The following is a 15,427-nucleotide window of genomic DNA, read 5'->3' as shown; positions in this document are numbered from 1 at the left end:
ACTTTTATATAGATGTTCTCCTTGATATCAGCAGAAATTCTTAACGTAGCAATGTAGAGGTAGTTCTCTTACGTGAACGGGTCTGTGAGTCCGTGGGAGGATTTGGAAGAACAGAAAGCATGGTGTTTGTATTACACAGGTAATTTTCTTTCTTCAAAACATGTTCCTTTTGCATCTTTTCGAAGATCATTCTCTCGATTCTCTATCTCTCGTCGCACACTCGCCTACTCAGACAGGAACGATCACGGCCTCCCTCCCCCTATCTATACACTACATAATAATAATAATTATTAGTATAATTTATAATAATATATATACTATTCAGAAATAACTTATACCGATGTCTATAATATATCCAATATATTATGTTAAATAATAATCGTGTTCGTGTATCAATATATTAATTTTAAATAATAATATGATATTTCTTTTCCTCTTGCTAACTCAACACCCGCCACTCAACAAATTTTTAATCGAGAAAATATATATATACGCATAATGTATGCACGTTACCTATCAAAAGTGCCAAAATCCAATTTCATATCTCTCCTCTATTTCCCATCGACCTTTACAAATTTCACTTGGAATTATCATCGGGCAATGATCTTTTAAATTGAACTCGATTCGATACTTCTGGCAGGCATCGTACACGGTATATCATTATCGTCCTCGTCATCGTCGTCATCATTCATTACCATGATCATTTGGAATTTCGTTAAAAATAATTAATTATTATAATTACGTCCCTAAGGTGCCTCTCTCCCACTCTCACGTTCGTTCTCTACTCGTTAATTATAATTTTATCGGCTAACAATTATAATTACAGTTAGACCGCGTTTTTTTCATGAGAAAGACGAAATTGCTGCGACCGGTGAACAGAATTCCGTTCGAGTCTCTTGTACTCATCGTGATCCGATTCTGCGGAAACGTTCGTGCTAGAATAAATAAACAATACAGTAACTTTCGATCGAAACCCGCTGTCTAATTGTAATTGTAATTTCCTCGACTAACGTAATTCACTTCTCGCCTCGAAAAACTCACGGATACATTTTTTTTACGTTTTCTCTCTTTTTTTTTCGCGTACTACCGATGTGATACACTTGGACTATGCGGCGCTAATTGATAATCATACGACTCGAAATTAACGGTTACACCGCGAATATTCATGCGACCAGAGAAGTTTCTATGTCCAACGAAATGAAGCTGCATCGGTAAAACGTTCTGACTAAGCGAGGGTATAAAAAAATACACAAAAGTAGAAACTATGTATACGATGAGAAGTACATGTTCGTGTCTCGAGCTGCGGTTTTAATGTAAAGTCACGTGTTCGCATAAATATCCGCAGGTTCTTAATAAAAAAAAAAAAATACAAAGCGGTTTTATTATTATCGTACACAACCACGTTGTTCCCTAACGAGCTAACGTGATAGAGATTGTGTGTAACGTGTGTGTATCTGTCTGTGTCTGTGTGTGGTTATACAAAAGTTTAAATTAAAAAGCAACGATCAATTAATTAATCGTTAATTAATGTACAAATTCGCGTAACGGGTTATAATATATGTATAAATATCTCCGTTGTAAAAAGTCTCGCTTTATATTATTTCGACCGAGTCTGTGAGAAAGATATCGTGTGATTCTGTTAAGAAAGAAAAAAGGGAGACGCGTGAGAAAACTTTGTAATAATCGTCCTACTCTCTTAAAACTTGGTATGAAAACACAAATAGATAAATAAATATTTATAAATTTACAGTTAAGGAGGAATCGTTAAATATATTTTTTTCTTTTCTCTCTCTGTGATATGGCAGTTGGAATAATTTTAATCGGAATTATTGTTAACTTCCACGGTTCAAAAATCTACATAGTCTATGATCTTCCTCTTTCTTCATTCATATAGTATTCATTTTCATTTAGTCTTTAATTTGACGAATGAAAAATTAAAATTGGAAGCTAAAATCCGTTTACCTTTCGACTAATCTGGCGTGACACCAAGTTTCAGTATAAATACTTACGTGGCAACTGTTTCTGACGCGAACCAAAGTGTTAGAACTCGCTATGAACGTAGCATCGATTCGAAAATTCTACGTATACTATCCCCAAAAAAAGGCAAAAAGTTTGTCAACTGAAAACATTACTTTAACTAATGCAACTGAAAAACTTTGTTTTTTTTTTTTTTTCAAACGATCGTAATTGAAATGTAATTCCTACGCTACTTAGAATATTTGTGTAATTCCAAACGTCGAATCACTACTGTACATATGCTTATGTACTATTACGGTAGAAAACCTGAACAACTTCTTGCCTTTTTCCAATTTTCTGGGATAATACACTGTATTTTAATTCATATCTCTTTCCCGATTTATGTGAAAAATATTTAAAAAATATTTCAACTTGCAGATACGCTATTTTATCTCACAAGAAAATATCATTCTCTCTCTCCCTTTCTCTCCTGTCCAAACTCTCTCACTATCGCTCTCTCTATAAAATTGTCAAACTCTATTATTATATTCTCCTAAGAAATATTTCTCGACCACTTCACTGAAACGATTCGTCGTTCATTCACACTCAAAAATTTTATTGATTATTTTTACCTTTTACTGTTTGGTCTCTCTCTCTCTCTCTCTCTCTCTCTCTCTCTCTACTCTATCTCTCTCGCGCGCGCGCAATTTCTCTCTCTTTGTGCTACATATAATAAATTTTATATACCATCTTTCTTACTTATAGGTTCCCCGTGATTTATTTTATCTATTATTTCTCTTCATCCGTCTTGTATCTCTTTTCCGCGAATTGAACAAACGAATTGATCCAAGACCAAAGCAGATTATTCCCAACTTATCATACGTCTAATCAAGCATTATTCCCATCTATCTTGCATTAAAAATTAAACTTTTTTGTTTACTCGTATAAATGAGTCGATTAAATTCCTAGCTCTATTTTAGGAAAGTAAAACTTTCAAGCAGGCAAAACAAGCTGTACTTAATTGTAATATACAATTCACACAAATTACCACTAATTAGCACAGGTTGCTCTGCAACCGTTTAGCTTAATAAAAAGAAAATCAAAAAAGACGCAAACACCGTTTCGCATACGATCAAGCGAAACTTGAAGAACGAACCGCAACGTGGGAAAAAACGTGATAAGAATTGATAAAAGAATAAATTTGGTACCTTTAAAGCGTAAATTGAACTCGATTAACAGCAGTGGATACGCTTGAAGGGGAGACCTACATCCGTTTTCGTTCTTACATGCAGCAAAACAGTTTTTTGTGCATCGTTGCGTTTATCCCATCTTTAATTGGTTCCCGATCGAATCCGTTACAAAAAATCGAGTCATCCGGGATTTTTCACGAGTTTCTTGCCGCGGTAGTCGTAAACGCGTCGACAGAATAAAACCATGTCCGAGGGAACGGGTATGGGCGGCTGGCAACTCTCCCTCGGGTAAACCTGGTCCCCGGGTGGGACTATCAGGCCAGGACTTTCCAATCCCTCCTCGATTCTTCTCAAATTCTTTCGGTACCTGACAACATTCAATTTTCAGACGTCAGACACAAGGCATTAAAAAATATTTTTATCGACGGATATTCATATTCAATAGAATGCTCACCGGCAATACTCGTTGAACGTCAAGATATAACACTTGTCCTCTATACAAGCAACGCTGTTGGCGTCGCGGTGCCGCGATGCGAACACTTCATCCGCCGTGTCGTATTGCGTCCTGCCTTGCTCGGTGTGCTCAGGTCGGTAGTACCATAGCAACGAGAACATCATTTCGCCTGTACAAATAAAAAATATCACCATGACGATCGACTTAAATTAATTCTCGACCGACCAGTTGAACTTACCGTCGTCGGGATTCTCCCAAAGGGCAGCAATCTTCGCTACAAAGGGCAAATCTGCTTTGCGCGGACCGCTCTTCAATAAAACGCAATCCCGGGGTCTCAGCACGTCGCCACTCTCGTGTTTCATGCTCGCGTAACACCTTCGTATCGCAGACTCTTCGTTCTGTGATAAATAGATCAGTTTCGTTAGGTCCGATTGCCACGGTGAAAAGTACCGCGTGAATTTCTTTATTTACCGTTAAATAAACTTTGGCCTCGAACGGGTCTCCCTCCCAGCTCCATCCGTTGCTCCACTTCGGCTTCAGGAACATTTTCCTAGTCAAAACTAGATGCTCGTTCCCGGTCGAACAATTTTCCAGGAGTTTCGATCCCGATTTCTTATTAATCGCCGGCTTTTTGGTATTTTTTCGCTGCTTCTTCTTTATCAACGCCGGCTGCTTCATCCTCGTCTCGTCGATACATACAGCAGCCTTGGACTTGGCCGTTACCGCCTGTTTTTTACCGCTGTCCTTCGTCTTAGTCTCGTAGGACTTGGACTTACTTTTGTTCTTGCTCTTGCTCTTCGATTTGTACTTGTTAGACTTGGACTGCGCGTTCTTAGACAATTTTCCAGATACTAAGTCGATCTTCTTGGTCACTTTCTTCACCGCTGATAAAAGATTCACCACTTTCTTCGATCTTTCTGACTTCTCGCTGGTCTTGCTCTTCCGATCTTTCTTCTGCGTCATCTGCAGGCTCTGTTGAATGACATTGTCGATAGTTTCCATGATGGAATTATCGCTAGCAGATTGCTTAACGCAATTAGTTAAGATATTGTTGCTAGGAGCCTGTTTGGACGTCTTCGACTTCTTCGCGCTTGCGTTCTCCATAGAGTTATCCACTTTCCTCTTTTGATTATGCATCGTAGCATCCTTCTTTATCTGTTTTTTCCGCGAAGCGCAGTCCTCGCTGTTGCTATCAGTTTTCTTTACCAGGCATAGAGCTGGTAAAGAAATCTTAGGGGATACAAGCTCCCCGTTATTTAAATCTTGCGACGAGCCGACGGAGAGAGTTCTCTTACTCACTTTCCTCTTCTTTCTGCTGTCCGAAAGGCTGTCCAAAGACAATTTTCTTTTGGAAACCTTCTGACACCTCGGCTGTTCCGTTTGAGGCTCCTCTTCCACTTCCTTCTCCAAGCTTTTATCCCCATCGGATTCGTCTTGTTGCAACGTTTCTTCCTGAACCGTAGGCTCATAATCGGGCTTCTTCCAGTTATCATTTTCAATCGGAACAGCCACATCGTTCATCAACTCCTCCTTTACGTCGTCCGCGTCCAATTTCTCGTCCAGCAGTATCCCAGAGTCCTTGTCTATCTCCAGTATAGCCATCTGACCTTCCTTCATGCACTGCTCGCACTTCATTATATCGCATTTGTAGTCCGACTCGCATTTCACGTTGCAATTGGCCACGCAGGACAAATTGTCGCCGATCTCGACGCTACACGACTCGCACTTCACATTATTGTTCTCCAATTTGAAATTGTGCCCGTATTTACCACCTGGGCAGGTGGTAACCGACAATTTCTCCGACGGCGACAGGTTCTCCATTTTCACCTCGCAGTTCGAAGTACACGCATGCTTTTGACAACCGCATTTCTCGATCTTAGAATCCTTCGAGCAGTTCTTCTCGTCCTGAAACGATGAACACGATCGCTGCTCATAGTGATCACAGTGTGCGTATTGAAAAATGGAATTTATATGAAGATCAACGCAAACCTTCTTGCAATCGGTGTTCTGTTGCCGATTGTTGGCGACGTTGCGCGAGGCCGGTACTGTAGTTGTGGGCTGTGATTGGTTCTGATTCAGGTTGCGATGTGTGTTAAGTTGGACGCGATCCGTATCCCAGGCGTTGGCACCGTGAGGCGGCGCTAGCCCGGCTAGCCCCCTCGCCGGCGAGGGCGGACCTACCAAAGCACTGGGTGGCAATGACAGACCGGGCCCCGATACCACTGGCGCTCCCTTACCATTACCAATAAGGGGCCCAGTATCCACGTTTTTTGGACAGGACTGCATCGGGCATGGGCAGCCTTGGAAAGCTGCGTCTGGCAACAAATAATCATCAATCGTTAAACGAACAGATATCATTCATTCGCATAGACACTACGCAGAATATCGAAAGCTGAATGCATAATGCAACGTTTACTCAAAACACGTTTCTTAAACTGATTCTCTAAATGTTTCACTTTGCACGCAGAGCAGTTTATTAATTATCTTGGCGCGACAGCGATACTCACGATCTACGAAAGGTCTTCCCTGAGTATGTAAATACGCCGGATTGGGCGGAGGTGGCGGCGGTGGCGGAGGAGGAGGATATGCTCCGTAGTAAGGCGGCAGAGGGTATTCTCCTGGAGGCGGAGGCGGTTGATAGTCGACGACCGCCGGTCCTCCGGCAGTTGCGCCGCCACCTGGGCCACCACCTCCGCCGGATTCCTGGTAGCCGTAGTACTGCCTGAAAAAGTACCTTCCGTACAGTACATTATCAAGATTAACAGTTAATCTTCATACTGAAATATTTAATAAAATAGTTAAGCGTAACTGTGCCACGAATCACTAATTCATTAACTTCTTAACTTGTTAATTTTCAAAATGACTGACTAATAATTCAAATTCGAAGTGGGGCACATTTAATCCCTTAAAGAAGATGCAGCCGGGATCGTTCTAAATATTTCATGTTTGTTCACTTGTCTTTAAGGGATCGAATTACGTATTCATGGTTATTACCTTCTGTAAGTGGGCGGGTATTTGTAATAAGGCGGAGGATGAGCGTGGGGGTGAGAATACGTTGGCGGATAACACAGATCGGGGTACTGTGGCGGTGTGCCGTAGTATTGAGGACAATATGCCCTATAAAATCCGCCTCCTAAAAAAATTCAAATAATTTGCTGGTCAGACACTCTTGACGCTATCGTTGCACGTGTGCTCATTAATAATGAGAATTGTACCTGTACTGCTCGTACCTCCAGACGTTGTGGAAGTTGCGACCAGGTCGTCCGAGCCCTCGGAGTTCTGCGGTGGGGTCGGAGTTGGCTCCGGAGGTGGTCCCTTGATTGGAGGCAATGTCGGCGGATGTTGTATCAGTGGCCCAGCCGGCTGATAATATCCTAATACCGTATATGCATGATTTAGAATTAATACAAAAACCCGACTATTCATGTTTTATTTCATGTTTGCTAAGATAAATATTACCGTGTTGGTGCGGAGCAGAGAACGCGGAATGTCTCCTCGGCGACATATTCGGATGACTACCCTGGCTACCAGGTGGTTGCATAGAAGACAGCGCGCCCAATGGTGTGTACGACTTGCAAGGTTGTTCCAACTTTTGCTGTTATAACAATTCATTCGATACTTTACAACATGTCCAACAAAAAAGCATCCCACGTATAAGAATCTAAATCAGACCTGATCGTGGAGTTCGGTAGCGACGGCAGTAGCCGCTGTCTGAGTATGACTCGTCGAACTGATTCTATACTGCATTCCGGCGATGCTGCAGAAACCCTCGTGAGTCGTAGATCGAGTCTGATTAACGTAGACACCTTAAAAGAGAATTAAAACATCTGAGCGAACCCTGATAATCTTCGGGACACGTTGTACGCTCTTAGAAATCTTTTTTATTTTCTTTTTTTAATGCACTGAATCAATTCTCGCATGTTACGATTTCTAATGAGATTGAATCAATTACCGGTAATAGTGACGTCGGTGTCTTGATTAAGAATAACCAGTTTGTTCGACGGCTTCAAGACGTCATCCTGCTCCGCGTTCTGTCTCGACTTACGTTTATCGATATCGGAATCGTTCTGCTTTCGCCTCTTGATGATCTCCACCTCGGACTCGCTCGAAGAATCGCTGCTACTGCTACCGCGAAGATGCTTCTCGTCCGAGTAGGACGCTGCCAGAATAGCTGAAGCATTCAAAGAAGCCATTCTCTTACAAACCACCATGTCTTTCAGATCCATCACTTCCTCCTTCTTTCTACGCTTGGTGATTCTCTTCTTCCCACTGTTCTCTACACTTTTCTCCTTTTCATATTCCTCGTCGGAAGAAGAAGAAGAAGAGGACGAAGAACTTTCTAACATGTCCCAATGCTTTCCTCTTAAACCAGGGACGTTCCTCAACTTCCTTTTAGGCGTGCTCTCCTCCGTTTTAGTCTCTACTTTCTTCTCCTTTTCTTTCTCCTTCTCCTTGATCTCTTCCTTAGATTTCTTCTGCCTTTCCTTCTCTGGTTTAGGCTTACAGAAACCGCCCAGGTAGACACCACCTGTTTCGTTCTCATACAAACAGTGAACTTTGGCCAAGGCGTTCAAGGAAGCCACTCTGTGTCTCTTAGGACCGTTCCAGAAACCGAATAATCTCATTCTTCTAAATCGTTCATCGCTGGGCGATCTACTTCTCTTCTTATAATCCCTGTTCTTCCTTCTCGAGTCCTCGTCGCTATAGTCTTCGGACTCCGACGTGACAGAGTTACTACTACCGTTATCTCCGTTCATTTCGCATTCATCCTTAAAATCTTCTTCGATCGGATCCTCGATCTCTTGTTTAGAAGGGACGCCGTCGTCGACGCCGCCCTCACCGGTTTTAGTCTGTTTCAATTCCTCGGATGACGTATCCTCGGAAGATGACGACGACTGACTTATGTTCTCTTGTAATTTAACAGGTTTCTTCTTCACGACCTTCTTATTCTTCTCACTCGACTTGGAAACGCTCTTGCCAATGTTCTTCTTAACTTCTTGTGACTTAGATTGTACTTGTTCCTCTTTGTTAACTTTATCTATCTCCTTATTATCTTCCACTTCTTTGACGTCGCTTTTTGTATCTGTTACATCCGTTTCTTCGTTCGATTCGTCTTTACGTAATTTCTTCTCGTTCGACGATTTCTCTGGTTCCTTCGATTCTATTTTTTTCTTAGGGACAATCTTATCTACCAACGTTCGCAGTTTGTCGGTACTAATTTTATTATTTTTTAAAGGCAGCTTGGCTTTCATAGATTTTCCTAGTTTTGGCTTCTTAGTTTTGGAAGAGGCGTTCGAGGGTGCGCTTTTTCTTTTCGTTTTCTTCACGGACTCATCTTCTTCGCTGACCGAGGTCGTCTCCTCGGAGTTAAGCAATTTGTTCGGCTTAATGTTCTTATCAACTAGTTTTTGAACTATTGACAAATGAGACTTCTTAGTTAGAACCGTTTTCTTCGAGATCTCCTTCTTCTGCACGGACTTGGACTTTGAATCCTTCTTACCAATCTTCTTCCGGTCTGACTTTTTGTCCTTTATCACAGATACCTTAATGGGCTTCGAATTATCTTTCTTCTTGTCGTCCTTGCATTTTTTCTTGCCGATTTCTTTGTCTACTTTTTCCTCGCGCGGCTCGTCCTTCTTGTTTTCATCAAGGATCTCCTTCAGATTTAAGACCGCGGCCTGGTTATCAAAATTCTCGTCGTCGAATTTCCCATTCTTCTTTGTTTTCTCGTCAACTGTTAATACTTTATCAGGCTTCTTCTTGCTGTCTATAATCTGTTTGTCCACTTTCGTTTTCTCTTCACCCACCTTCTGACTCTTCTTCTTTTCGATCGTATCTTGGTGGCCAAATTCCTCCATCATCATTTTTTCATCGGGTTTATCCAAAATCTTCTTTTCGTCCACCTTCTTCTCGTGATCCTTCGGGCAATTCTTCTTCCTATCGTCGACTTTGTCCAATTTCTCGATTTTCTCCTTGACCGTTCGTTTCTCATCGAGTTTCTTCTTGCCGTCTTCCGACTTCTTCTTTTCCTGATCCGATTTCCTCTTATCGCTGTCGAGGGTCTTCTTTCGCGCTTCTTCTAATTTCTTGGTCTTTTTCTCTTTACGGACGTCGGACACTGTCTTCTCCAAAAAGCGACGTTTTTTCGCGATCGTAGGCATTCTCGTTGCCTTACGGGCAACCGCGGCCTTCTTTTGTGGCTTCATTTTCACCCCTGTTAACTTTTACATCTTTCCAGTGCGTCGATTCTTACTCAATATCTCGGATAAGACACTGCTAGTTGCATCGAAACTACCTAACGGCCATCTTCCAAGTATTGTATAAATATTGTAAACCTTTCACAAGCCGAATTGTATCTGGAAAGAAATATAAGACATTATTTACTACTAATTATATTAACAATTTGTATCAGCAATTAATCGCACGCAGTTGTCTAACAAGAATTTTGTGTTGTACATGTGCACGTTTACATTAAACGTTATAAACTAATAGAACAGTATAATAATATTGAATACTTGTGTTCGACATAGATTTGAGAATTAATATTGTACGTATGATTTCATTCAGATTATTTTTTTTATCGTACGATTTTTAATACAATTCCAATTTCGTTTATGATATCGTCTATCTCTTAATCATTGCTTCTAACAAAATACATTTCTTATTTCAACGCATACTGATGAACTTATGAAGCTGAAACCTCGATACTTCAACTTCAAGTTTCATTCTTATTTTACTCTTAATTCTTGTTTCAATGAAAAGCTAGAGGAAAAATTTCACCTGGACTTGAGCTAACCTTCTTCACAATTTTTCACCTCGGACAACCGTAATATCACTTATATTATGTCGAACAGCGAAGGTTACTTTACTTCGTTGAAATTTCATTAACTTTTATTCCGAGAAAAACGTGCTTTATCCTCGTTGCTTCGCGGAAGAACTCGAAAACTGAATAAGGTAGAGAAATGAACGATGCAAGTGACACTGGCAGTTCTCTGTTACACGAACCTCCTTGAAATTTACAATTAGAAACGTTCGAACCACGAGAATTTTCTTGTTAGAAGTGTTTGTTAATAGCCGCGGAACGAGTCGCGTTAAATGGGACGGGAAGATAATAAAATAATTAATGAATATGATCCAGAGAGACACGGGTCGCGCGCACTTTCATCGACTTGTTGACAAATCGATCCCTTTAAATCGCTCGCATCTTGCCTTCCACCGTAGCTGGACGTGCGTCAAACCGACTTCCAATAATTTCTCCGACTAGAATTCTGTCCGTAATTCGGGGACACAACGTGCGAGTAAAACAGAAATTAAGGAGAACGGCCAGCACCGAGGGAAATTGAACGAAATTCTCGACGACGACTTATGGATACCTTTTGAAACGTTTTCCTCGTATCCGTAGATGGCCACAAGTGGCAAAGCCGTAAACCAGCACCGCTGATCGATGAGTTTGTCACGTACGACACTTTCCCAGTCTCTGACTCGTTCTTTACGCAAAATCCTCGCGATCCACTGGCCGAGAACGAACCCAGGACAACGGACGAACGTACGAATTAAACGTACAGAGCATAATTAATGTTTATCACTCGCCAGTACTTTTTTATTTCCACCTACCGCCCGCGAACGCTTTTTTAAACGACCAAATTGAACCGAACGCGTTACGGGACTCGTAAATTGATCCCTCGATCGAACTTGACAGCGAGGGGATACATAAAAATGTTTCAAAGTTAACTAAGATGTTTGACTCCGAGTAGGTAATGAGGATTCGGTGGTTTAGTCGCCCGAAACACGTACTTCGCTAGACGTCCCTGCCCTTTTACCGTTGCTCCGTCGGCCATTTTCTTCCTCGCGCCGCTCCCCCACTCCTTATAAGATATAAGCGAGTGTACCACATAATACAATGCACTAATACACAGTCACGCATACAGTAGGGCAACTGGTAAATTAATTTAAGTATCGTCTATGTATCAAACAAATGTAAACAGTTTCGTCTATTTTCTCGTCTTGTAAAACAAATTTCGTGGGAAAACAAAACAAATTTATTATTAATTAATATTCAACGGAATACATACAGTACGAATATTCACTATTCAATGCTTGATACAATATAAATCTGTGAAATTAGTAGAAAAATATTTGTTAGACGTTTAATAACAATGCTTCAACAACATCTCCTTCTTGCAACTCGTCCTCCAGGCCACGCGCCGGTAACAACAGGAACGAATTTGCGTTTTTACAACTCAGCAATTTGCTGCTGATCTGATTCCCGGTGATCGTAGCCGTCGGCAGAGTATCCTCGTCGCTCCATTTCAAGTTAGCTCTCACGAACTCGGGACGTGAATCTAACTTGTAGCCTGACGCTAGCTGCATTATTGAAACAAATATTAATTACAAACTTATTTTAATAGCTAAACCACGGTTTCTTAATTCAAAGAATGCAGTTCAGGTGATCATTCATGCATCCCATAGACCGTTTCTATGTTTTTATAAATGCGCACTTCATCAAATCCGCGGTCTATTAATATACCTGTACGTACTTTTGCTCTCACTATTGTCTCCTCGCAATCATATACACGTAACCGATTTAGCAGCGTGAACCCAAAGAAACGCATAATGACGGTCGCAGAGACCGGATTCCCCGGTAAACACAGAAAATACTTTTTTCTGTTTTTAAACATGCACGTCGCGAAAGTAGTAGGCTTCCCAGGCTTTATATTCACGCGTCCTAAAGATAAATTTCACTCTAAGTTATTATGTACAATCGGAATTGTTTTATTTCCATACCAAAATGAATGGTAGCATTGAAGTGCCCTGTTAGTATTGGCTTCAGCATGTCTTTATCGCCCATGGATACAGAACCTGACGTTATCAGGACGTCTACCTTCTGCACAGCATCTCTGATCTTCTCTACCATTGCCTCCTCGCTTCACACACACACACACACGTTTTAAAACACGAAGTGAACATCAAAGAAAATTAAGAATAAACTCACTGATCTGCCGCGATGCCCAAGTCGATCGGATCAAATCCGTTCTCTCTCAGCATAGATAACAGAGTGATTTTGTTGCTGTCGTAAACGTGTCCTGGCATCAAAGGTCCGCCGGCACATTGTAACTCATCCCCTGTAGATAGTACACCAACCAATGGGACATAAGTAGTCGTTATCTTGTTGTATCCACACGCTGCGGCCAAACCAAGCTCTATGGCTCCCAATTTGGTATATTTCTTTAAAATCAAGTCGTCTTTCTTAATATCGCAACCGATCGGCCTTGAAATTCGATAGAAAGATTTATTTATGAACCTCGAACACGAAGGAGAGAATGAATTACCTAATATCTTGTCCCGGTTTGACTTCCGTCATGATTTCAATTTCGCTCTCCTCCTTGTCCAAGCTTTCCTCCACAAGTTTAGTATCTTCCACTTGAACTACAGCAGTGGCATCTTTTAAACACGTAAAATTATATTAATATTTGTTAGAATAACTCATCGCATTGGATTCTTATTGTTGAAAAATATACCATCTGGTATCGGAGCGCCTGTATTCACTCTCACGCATGTGCCAGCTTCGAGTTTAATAGCGGTAGCCTGAAAATTCGTCAAACGATATTGTACGTATTAATTAATTATGTATATAAATGATTGAATACTTACGATGTCTCCCGCTTTTATCCCAGCCAATACTTTCCTTTTGCCCATGCCATCGCTAGCTAAAACCGCGTAACCATCTTTGATAGATGCCCTGAACGGTGGTAGATCATACTTGGAATATAGATCAGTAGCCAATATCTTGCCAAGACAGTTTTCCAACTCCAATTCTGTACACACGTTTACCAGTTCTACCTCTCTCACCATTAGTTCTTTAGCTTCATCTATAGAAATCATTGGATATGACGATTCTCTATCACGTTCAGCAACGCTGGATAAACACGACTGTAGAATAAAGTAATTATCATTCGCGTATGTATTTCATACCATTAATTAGTGAACCCTTACCGAAATCTTATGTGGATACGTGACATTCTTAACGTTTGTTTCGCCTTGAACAATCATGTGCGTACTTTTTATTTTATCTTTTTCATCTTTAATTAAATTGACTGCATGTGGTATGGCACATGCTATCGCACTCAAACATTCCTTGGCTGCCTTTGGCGATCCTGGTAAATTTATTATCAACGTGCTACCTCGTATTCCACACACGGCTCTTAATAAAAAATATTAACAATAGCAAGTAAAGTGGCCGTAGGACATTCTTTACAGAACTGTAAATAATTCCATCTTGTACCTAGACAACATAGCCATTGGTGTGATCTTCAAACTGGACATCTGCATGGCTATGACCATTCCAGGGCACTCCTTCTGAATTACGTGCCTAGTCGCTTCAGGAGTCACATCTCTTTTGGAAAATCCTGTGCCACCAACTGTGAGGATAACGTCTACCTCTTCGTGTACCCAATGCTTTAGAGTCTTCTGCATACACAAGAGAATACAGAATGTTCTCTTAAACGTTTATGCCAAATTCGATTTTTATAAATGTATAAAAATTATGAATTTGTGTTTCTAGTTTTATCTATGCTGCGGTAATTACCTTTATATATTTCTCCTCATCTGGTACAATCAATTTGATACAAACTCGACCTTTTAGAACCTTTCCAATATCAGATTGTTCATCGTTGATGCACTGTTCTAATTCAACACCACTTCTGTCTTCGCTTTTATTATAGAAGCAGCTGTCGCTAACTAAACCATGTTGTTAAGAACGGACGAGTACGATGCATAAATTAAATGATTCGATTTAAACAATGATTAAATGTTTACCTGTTAATATTCCATATCTTATGGAATCCATGGTTTTTGTGACAATTTTCACGTACTGAGACTTATGTAATTACACGATAAACTGGAAATTCTGTAATTACGATAAGGGGGGACTTACGATAGCCAAGATTAGAGGTAATACGTAGTTTAAGCATGTTGTTAGGAAGAAATGTAAACAATGTGTCATAAGAAATTTTTGACAGCAACTTGTGTAACTTTTTTGTGTAACTTGTGCCAGACTCGAATCGGATTCATCTAAATAATTCACCTGCTGCGTAATATTCATCAAATAATTGATCATAATCATATTAGAAAGCGATCATGATAACAATATTTTCATCGTGTACAACGCGATTGTTGCCTTATACATTTTCAATGAAGTTACGCGATTTTGTTTATTATATTTGCTCCATAATAAATGTAAAAAGAAGGAAGCAATCTATATATATATATATATATATATATACGAAATAATACACTAAATACTAGCAAGGCTCTTACTCATATTTCTTATCAGTGCATACGTACGTACATACAATTATGTACGTTACATACATATACATATATTAATGCCGGCATTTAATTGTACAAGTCTATTCTTTATCGCTATTTTTTGACTATCGCATTTTTCTTTTCCTGATTCATATTATATTGTACAGCTAGTAACAACGAAACTGAGCCAGCTAGCTATGTGCATGTGTTAGTTTTCCCTAGGGGACAAAATTCAAAACGAGTGTTAATAAATGCATGATGTAAAAACATAAAAACAAAACGAGATCTACAATTTCCATATAATAGTTTTCCGCTAGCATCAATTGATGCAATAAAATTTGAGCCAAGCATGCTTGGCTCCAATATTGCTGCACCAGAGAGAAAAACGGGTTCACAGCCGTGAACGCTAGATGGCGCCACGAGCAACCCCAAAATCATTTTAACCTACGTTTTAAAATGTTAATTAACCTAATAATTGATTAAATAATAAGTAAATGATACAATGAACGAATAACGTTTA

The 15,427-nt window shown here is 40.2% G+C and overlaps 3 protein-coding genes across 6 annotated transcripts in view; all 3 read right to left on the bottom strand.

Annotated features, from left to right (window-relative positions):
• The window catches only part of LOC108632454 (netrin-1), a 35,946-nt gene extending 35,718 nt beyond the window's left edge, over positions 1-228 (bottom strand). For both annotated transcript variants that reach the window (XM_026819585.1, XM_018037063.2), the window contains exon 1: positions 138-228. The gene's annotated coding sequence lies outside the window, so the exon portion shown is untranslated. The remainder of the gene's footprint in view (positions 1-137) is intronic.
• LOC108632416 (uncharacterized) lies at positions 126-11,458 on the bottom strand. The gene is made up of 12 exons (XM_018036984.2): positions 10,974-11,458; positions 7,553-9,956; positions 7,273-7,406; positions 7,060-7,195; positions 6,816-6,974; positions 6,595-6,733; positions 6,108-6,334; positions 5,590-5,915; positions 4,072-5,505; positions 3,839-3,998; positions 3,601-3,769; positions 126-3,513 (listed from the first exon to the last, which is right to left on the bottom strand). The coding sequence occupies exons 2-12, from the start codon at positions 9,804-9,806 to the stop codon at positions 3,327-3,329; spliced, it is 5,325 nt and encodes a 1,774-aa protein (XP_017892473.1). The 5' UTR covers positions 9,807-9,956; positions 10,974-11,458; the 3' UTR covers positions 126-3,326.
• A 158-nt stretch (positions 11,459-11,616) lies between these two features.
• On the bottom strand, positions 11,617-15,079 carry cin (Molybdenum cofactor synthesis protein cinnamon). Of its 3 annotated transcripts, none has more exons than XM_026819588.1 (12): positions 14,917-15,079; positions 14,416-14,506; positions 14,186-14,337; positions 13,883-14,067; positions 13,594-13,801; positions 13,252-13,530; positions 13,119-13,185; positions 12,930-13,041; positions 12,593-12,868; positions 12,385-12,524; positions 12,138-12,325; positions 11,617-11,964 (listed from the first exon to the last, which is right to left on the bottom strand). In XM_026819588.1, the coding sequence occupies exons 2-12, from the start codon at positions 14,444-14,446 to the stop codon at positions 11,740-11,742; spliced, it is 1,863 nt and encodes a 620-aa protein (XP_026675389.1). In that variant the 5' UTR covers positions 14,447-14,506; positions 14,917-15,079; the 3' UTR covers positions 11,617-11,739. The 3 variants fall into 3 exon arrangements, with proteins under 3 accessions (XP_026675389.1, XP_026675388.1, XP_026675387.1); XM_026819587.1 differs by lacking the exon at positions 14,917-15,079 and adding an exon at positions 14,684-14,854; XM_026819586.1 differs by lacking the exon at positions 14,917-15,079 and having other exon boundaries at positions 14,416-14,854.
• Positions 15,080-15,427: the final 348 nt, after the last annotated feature.

Source organism: Ceratina calcarata, unplaced genomic scaffold (genome assembly GCF_001652005.2).
Source record: "Ceratina calcarata isolate Rehan_Ccalc_2016 unplaced genomic scaffold, ASM165200v1 scaffold154.2, whole genome shotgun sequence".
Lineage (NCBI taxonomy): Eukaryota > Metazoa > Arthropoda > Insecta > Hymenoptera > Apidae > Ceratina > Ceratina calcarata.
The sequence above is the reverse complement of the archived record's forward strand: the minus strand, read 5'-3'. Positions and strand labels throughout refer to the sequence as shown.